Source organism: Petaurus breviceps, unplaced genomic scaffold, assembly GCF_028583685.1.
Source record: "Petaurus breviceps papuanus isolate PSGF00001 unplaced genomic scaffold, PetGlider_PUasm1.0 558, whole genome shotgun sequence".
NCBI classification, from domain to species: Eukaryota; Metazoa; Chordata; class Mammalia; order Diprotodontia; family Petauridae; genus Petaurus; species Petaurus breviceps.
In genome coordinates this window covers 3,682,717-3,689,690 of record NW_027186376.1, presented here as the reverse complement: position 1 = coordinate 3,689,690, position 6,974 = coordinate 3,682,717, and the positions used below count along the sequence as shown (strand labels likewise).

General features: G+C 47.2%; 1 protein-coding gene across 2 annotated transcripts in view; it reads left to right on the top strand.

Annotated features, from left to right (window-relative positions):
• The window catches only part of SHISAL1 (shisa like 1), a 113,620-nt gene that overhangs the window by 74,438 nt on the left and 32,208 nt on the right, over positions 1 to 6,974 (top strand). For both annotated transcript variants that reach the window (XM_069102916.1, XM_069102915.1), the window contains exon 4: positions 5,553 to 5,888. In XM_069102916.1, the coding sequence (XP_068959017.1) occupies positions 5,553 to 5,888 (336 nt within the window). The remainder of the gene's footprint in view (positions 1 to 5,552; positions 5,889 to 6,974) is intronic.

Here is a 6,974-nt window from a genome sequence, read left to right as displayed (position 1 = left end):
CTCTCTCTCTCTCTCTCTCTCTCTCTCTGTCTCTCTCTCTGTCTCTGTCTCTCTCTCTCTCTCTCTCCCCCTCTTCTCTCTCTTTCCATCTCTCTCTCTTTCTCTCTCCCTCTTCTCTCTCTTTCTCTTACTCCCTCCCCCCATCTTTCCCTCCCTCTCCATTTTTCTCTCTTTCTCTCTCTCCATCTCTCTCTCTGTCTCTCTCTCTCCATCTCTCTATCTTTGTCTCTCCATCTCTCTCTCCCTCTCTCTCTCTTTCCATCTCTGTCCCTCTCTCCATCTCTCTTCCTCTCTCTTTCCATCTCTCTCTATTTCTCTCACTCCCTCCCCCCTATCTTTCCCTCCCTCTCCATTTTTCTCCCTTTCTGTCTTGTCTCTCTCCCTCCCCATTTCTTCCTGCTCCTTATAGGACACTGCTCAGCAGTAAGATCCCCCTCTCTCACATACCTTCAGTTTCCCTCTCTCTCTGCTGATGCTTCCCCATCTGCCTACAAATGTGTTCAAGTCACTGCAATCCTTTAAAAAAAAGCCTTCCCTTGACAGTTCTAGCTCCTTGGACTATAGTCCCTTCTCTTTCCTTTTTTTCATTGCTAGACTCCTTGTCAAAGGTAGCACCATCCAAGGGTTCTATTTCCTCAGACCCATTCCTCTCTCCCCTCCATTCTTGGCCATCTGGCTTCCGCCCCCAGCCCTAGCCCCCACTCCATAGAAACTGCTCTCTCAAAGGTCACCAGCAACCTCCTAATCACCAAATCTCCAGCCTTTTAAGGATCCTTGTCCTCTTTATCTTTTCTCTGTCTTTGGATGCTGTTTTTGGTCTCCCCATAGTGTTTTCTCCCTCTGTTTTTGAAACACCACAATTTCTGGGTTCTCTCTATGACTGCCCAAACAGTCCTTCTCTGTTACCACCCAATGTAGGTGTTCCCTAAGCCTTTGTCCTTGGGTCTTCTGCTTCCTTTCCTCTCTCCTCTCCATCTTTCCCCTCCCATTCCTTCTCCTCTCCTCTCTTCTATATTCTCTTTCTTCAATCTCTCCCCTGAAAGGTAGAAGGAAAGGGATGAGGAGAGAGTCCAGGGGGAAGCCTATACAAAATCATGGAGGCTGGAGATAGAATATGGAGTACAATGAACAGCCCCATTTGGCCAGAACATGGAGAATTTGTGATGGGAGAAAACGTGGAATCATTTCAGGAAGGCACAGGGAGGCCAGATTGGAGGAGCTTTAAATGAGAAGAGGGAAGCCAGTAATGCTTGAGCTAGAAGGATGGCCACACAGTGAGCTCTAGGGGGGCAGAAGGGCCTGGGCCTTCTCTGGACTTTCTCCTCTCCACACTCAGCAGACACATAGTTAGTGTTTGGGGATCTGCTGCACAGTATGGGGTATCCATGCTGTCCACACATGGGACATGTGTGACCTTCCCACACCATCCCTCAAGGGCTTGTTGTCCTTCAAACACTCCTCCTCAAAAGCATACACACACACTTCTCACACACACAATTACATGTGCACACAATTGCAATCATATATACAATTATACATGCCTACAAACACATACATATATACCTGTACACAAATACATACACACGTATACACACAATCACACCCAGAGTTGCCACCTTCTCTCCTAGGTGGGCACAACTTCCCAGGACAGTCACCAAAGGGTTGGTCAGAGGTGATTCAAACCCATCCTGCTTTGCTTTCCTAACAGGCTGAGGCTAAGAAATCACAGATCTTCCAGTCTCACTCACTCCCTCTGAGACCAAACATTTCTTGTGGAACATAAACTCCAGCCACCGCATGTCTTTCTATCACCCTCTGGGTTACATAACTGTGGAAAAAATCAGAACCCTATGGGAATGAGATGAAGTAGATGGCATGCCTGTCATCCTGTCTCCCCCTGTGGTTGTCCCAATGATGCTTTCATTTCTCCTACAGATGAGCCCCAATTCCAATACTTTCATCCAATTATGAAACAAAAGGCTGCAATGCCCCCTCAGAGGCTTCTCCCCACACCTGGCACTCTCCCTTGCCTTGGAACAGCTTAGAATGGTTGCTGCCATGGGTTCTGGAATAACCCTCTGAGGCTGCATTCAGAACACTATAGCTCACGAGCCCCCACCAGGAGTAGTCTTGCCATTTACAATCAGCCAAGTAGAAACAATTAGTACTTTGAGAAATCATTTACTAAGATTATATAATAAGAACAGGTGTCACCCAATAACCTCCCCCTACCACCCCTACCATAAACCTGAGGCAGATTCTCCCACTAAGATACGAGGAGAGAGGGAACAAAAGCTGAAGTACAATGGCAGTGAGGCATGGTGTAGGGAACATGTCCGACTGTGGCAAATCACACATCCTAGTGGTACAGGGACTAGAAGCTCTTTCTCTTTCCATGGAGTCGTCCCGCTCCTCCCCCAGGCACAACAGCCCTGCCATGGGGGTTGCTCATTTGTGCTCTTTTCAGCCAGCCTCTACCACCAGGAGGATTGTCTCTTGAATCTGTTGTCCAGCTTGAGTCACGTTTCTGTAGCCATATCTGCTTCAAATATGATGAGGGAGTCTCTGAGGGTCCCTTAATTTGGGACTTGAACTCTCAAACTGCTGGAGAAGTTGTCTCCTGGGCAAGTGGCTGCTAGACCTGGATAGGGGGAGGAGTAAAGACAGAAATCTTCACTCTTATCCTTGACTGTTTCCCTCTCTCTGGGATTATTTAAAGCCCCCAAAGGGCATGACTATTTTGCTTGCTTGAATTCCACTCTAGAAAGGTATTCCTACATCATAAAGGGATTGGCCCATCTGGTCACCTCATGACCACATAGTTATATATTCTTTGCTTTCTGTGACTATGTGTGACTATCTGTGACTATGCAAGTGAGGGGCATTGGAGAGTCACCTTCCTTACAAGTACCTTTATCCACCTGAACACTAAAGAGTATGTCAAGATAACAATTTAACCTAGAACCATTTCTATCTGAGCTTTGAACATAAATACTAGAAGAAAAAAAATAAACAACAAATCTCTATTCTGTAGAAACAGACCTGAAATCTCCCTGAGGATCTCACAAATAAATGTCTCCTTGAGGATGGCATCCATAGAATGCCATCACAGAGTAAACTGTGACCCACCTTCACTTGGATGGAGCATCAACCCATAAAAACCTAATGGAGTCCACTGTACCAAAGTCCCATGACACTTGGTGGGCTGTGGAATGGAGAATGGGGATAACATTAAAAACATAGGGAAGAATAAAAACCACATGGAATAGGATGAGGTCCAATCTAATCCAATAAGCATTTATTAGACACCTACTGTGTGGCAGGAACTGTGCTAAGCACCAAGGATACCCTTCAAAGAGCTTATAATCTAATGAGGAGGGGGAAGACAACACAAAAAAAGGGGCAGGAAAGGGGAAAGCCAGGGGGTGCCCATTCCCCCTGGCAACTTGTTCTTTGGAGCTGAAACCAGGAAGAGCAGCAGATACCGAGTGGAGTGAGCCCAAGGACTAGTTTCTGCCACCTATAAAGGAAGGCATTGGGAGGAGTTTGGTATTCCACCCTCCAGCCCTCCAATCTAAGGGGAGGGGAAGCTGAGGGAGGGATTGTGGATCCAGGCTTTGCATTAGCAGCATGAAGATGAGGTTAGAGGGGATGAACTTAACCGGGGAATGGGGCATCTTATTCCCTGGAGTTGAAACCAGGCAGATTGGCAACGCCATCCCCATTGTCTCTTCTGATAGAGTTGTCTCACAAGGATGCTTTCTGTGAGTCTTAAATCCTAATGCTTCTGTTCAGTTATGGCTAAGAGCTATTTTCTCCACCGGCAAAATAATCCACAGAACATTAGATATAAATGAATCACAGCAACTTGATCAGGGACTATAATTATCCAAACTCCATCAAAAAAGAATCATATTAATAGGAACATGATTAATAATAACTGGCATTTATCTGTGTATCGGGGATTGATAAGCACTCTATTTACCTCATCTCCCTTAATCTATTATTGACTCATGCCTCTATTAAGGTATACTTATGGAATCATTTTTTTAACCGTAAGTGTAAAACTTTACATTTACTCCTTTTAAATTCCATTTATTTGATTCAGTCCAACCTACAGGAATAGGGAAACTGTGGTCTCAAGGCCACATGTGGCCCTCTAGGTCCTCGAGTGAGGACCTTTGACTGAATCCAAACTTCGCAGAACAAAGGAGTAATAATAAAAGAATTTGTTCTGTTCCCTGTATCTAGCAAGATGACATTTCCTTTTGGATCTGACCTCTGTCTTCCCAAGTGATAGCCCTCCCTCCCAGTTTTCTAGGTCTATAGATGCTGTCCATCACAGGAACAGGGACAGATCCCTAAGGCACTTCTCTGGAGACTTCCCTCCACGTTGACATTGGTCCATCGTTCTAGACTCTTTGGGCCAAATTTCTGTCCTTTGGTGGCTTCCACCATGAAGGCCAACGTGCCTTCTTGCTGACTCAGCTCCCTAACTCTATCTTAATTATCACAAAGAGTTGCCTCATTCTTCTGTGTGTCAGAAACAGATGCTATTTACAAGGAGCAGATGGGAAGCCCACATTCAGAGCGGTTAATAAATCCATGCCTGAAAGTCGCCACATTCTAAAATAACCCTGGTTCAATCTGAGCAATGCTGAAAGGAGCCCACCCTGCACTAAAGGCTTTGTGATTCCCATCCATTCAGTTAACCCCCGCTCATTGAGCTCTCTGTCCATGGGGCTCGGCTAACAGGGGCAGGTTTCATGAAGGCAGTGGCCAGGAGGGATGCCAGAGAGCATCTCATCCAGCCCCTTCATGAACAATGTAGGTCATAGATCCTGATAAAGGAGAAGCACCTTTGAAATCATTGACCCAAGACTAGGTGAGCTTTAGAGAGGGGAAAGTGACCTTCCAACAAGCATAGAGGTAGTGAGGTCAGACTTGAACCCCGGTCTCCTGGCTCCTGACCCAGGGCTCTTATACTACACCATCTGTTACTTAAAGACCTCCAGTAACAGAGCTCACTACCTCTCAAGCTATTTGGGACATTTTTGGACAGCTCTAATGGTCACTTCTTGAGAGCAGCAAGGAAGAGAAAGGAGATCATTCCATCTAAGAGGATCAGCAAAGGGACAAACACAGCTCAGCATGGCACATGAAGGGGGCATTGTGTGATGACAGCAAAATGACTTGCCCAGGGCCACACAGCCAGAACAGGTCAGAGGAGGGCCTGGAGCCCAGGTGTTGACTCCGAGGCCAACTCTTTCTGCACTTCACCACCCCCGCCCCCACCATCAGCTGCTTCTCTGGTCCCTAATATCGATGGTTTACAAAGTGCTTTACATACTTGATCTCATTGGATTCTTTCCCTCCGTGAGCCTCAGTTTCTCCTTCTGTAAATATGAAAGAGCTCAATCAGACCAGCTGATGAGAGAAATGAGGCAGAGGGCAGAGTTGGGTGACCTCCCAGGGCCCTTCTGACCCCAGAGTCCTCCAGGACACTTCGACCTTCTGCCCTGTGATGCCCATTTTTCTCTTTCTCCCGGCAGCAACTACACAGCCTTGCTGGGCGTCTGGATCTACGGCTTCTTCGTGGTCATCTTGCTGGTGTTGGACCTTTTGTATTACTCGGCCATGAACTACAATATCTGCCGGGTTTACCTGGCCCGCTGGGGAATCCAGGGGGCGTGGATGAAGCAGGGTCCCGGCCGCTGGAGTAAGCCGGTTCAGGGTCCGAGTTCCGCGCAGCCGCCTTCCCCTGGCTCGGCGCCCCCAGCCCCTGCCTCCTCTGCGGCTGCGGCGCCCCCCTCCCAGGCCACTCACACTCGCAGAGGGGCCACGCTAAGCCCACCACCGCTGATGTCCTTCCCGAGCTCCTCTGCCTGGTAAGTACTCCAAAGACTTTAATGGTTCGGCTGCTGTTTGGAGAGGGTTGAACCCCAGTGAGGGGGTGGGCCCCCTTTCACAGACAGGGGCGGTCCGAGAGGGAGGGTCCGTGGTGGGTCGGCCCCCCGGATCCCTCTCCTCCTGGTCGGGTCGGGGACACACACCTGCATTCTCCTGTTTAAGACAAAATGGCCTTCCAGGTCATGGAGGCCAACCCCCTCATTTTACAGAGGGGGAAACTGAGGCACAGAGAGCCCAAGATCATACAGGAACTAAGTAACAGAGAAGAATTTGAAACGCTAAATCCAGCACTTTTTCATTTCTAGCATATTTTGAGTTTTATGGAGTAATTTCATGAGATAGGTAATAATATTAAAAATGCTAGCTATAACAACTGACATTAACAAGACGTTTTAACGCCTTCAAAGCACTTCGCCTATGATCTCATTTAACACTCTGGCGTTGGAAGCAGGCATGACAGCTGTTATGCCCATTTTACAGATGAGGAGACTGAAACACAAAAAGATTAAGTGATTTGCCCAGGATCACATAGCTAGTAAAACTCAATGGCAGGATTTGAACTCAGGTCTTTTGGACTCGGTGCCAATCCTATGTCTGCTATGCCATACTGTAGGCACACACCATACATTATGCTGCCTCTCAGAAGAACTGACTGCTATCTCCCAATAATAATGATTAATAATGAGAAAAATGCTCCCAGCCGCCATTTTTTTCTAGCATTTTCTGGCCACTGTATGAGGGCTGTAATGCAGAGATGATTTTTCTCATTTTAATGGCAACACCACACAAACACGTGTGCAAGGTCTCCCAGAAAGTCATCCCAGACCTAGGATTCCAACCCAGATCTCCTGACTTCAGCAACCTATCCACTGAACCTCACTGCCTCCCCAAGCTGCTGTTAGGAAGTCCACAATGACTTCTTTCTTGAGGTCATTTGCCTTTAGTGGACTTGGTCTTGGGTACATTCATCCAAACTCTTCTTAAAATAAGTGGAATGTCTAAATGCCAGCTCTGACATTCCATGTTCTAAGGTCCCTCCGAGTTCTGACATTCCATGTTCTAAG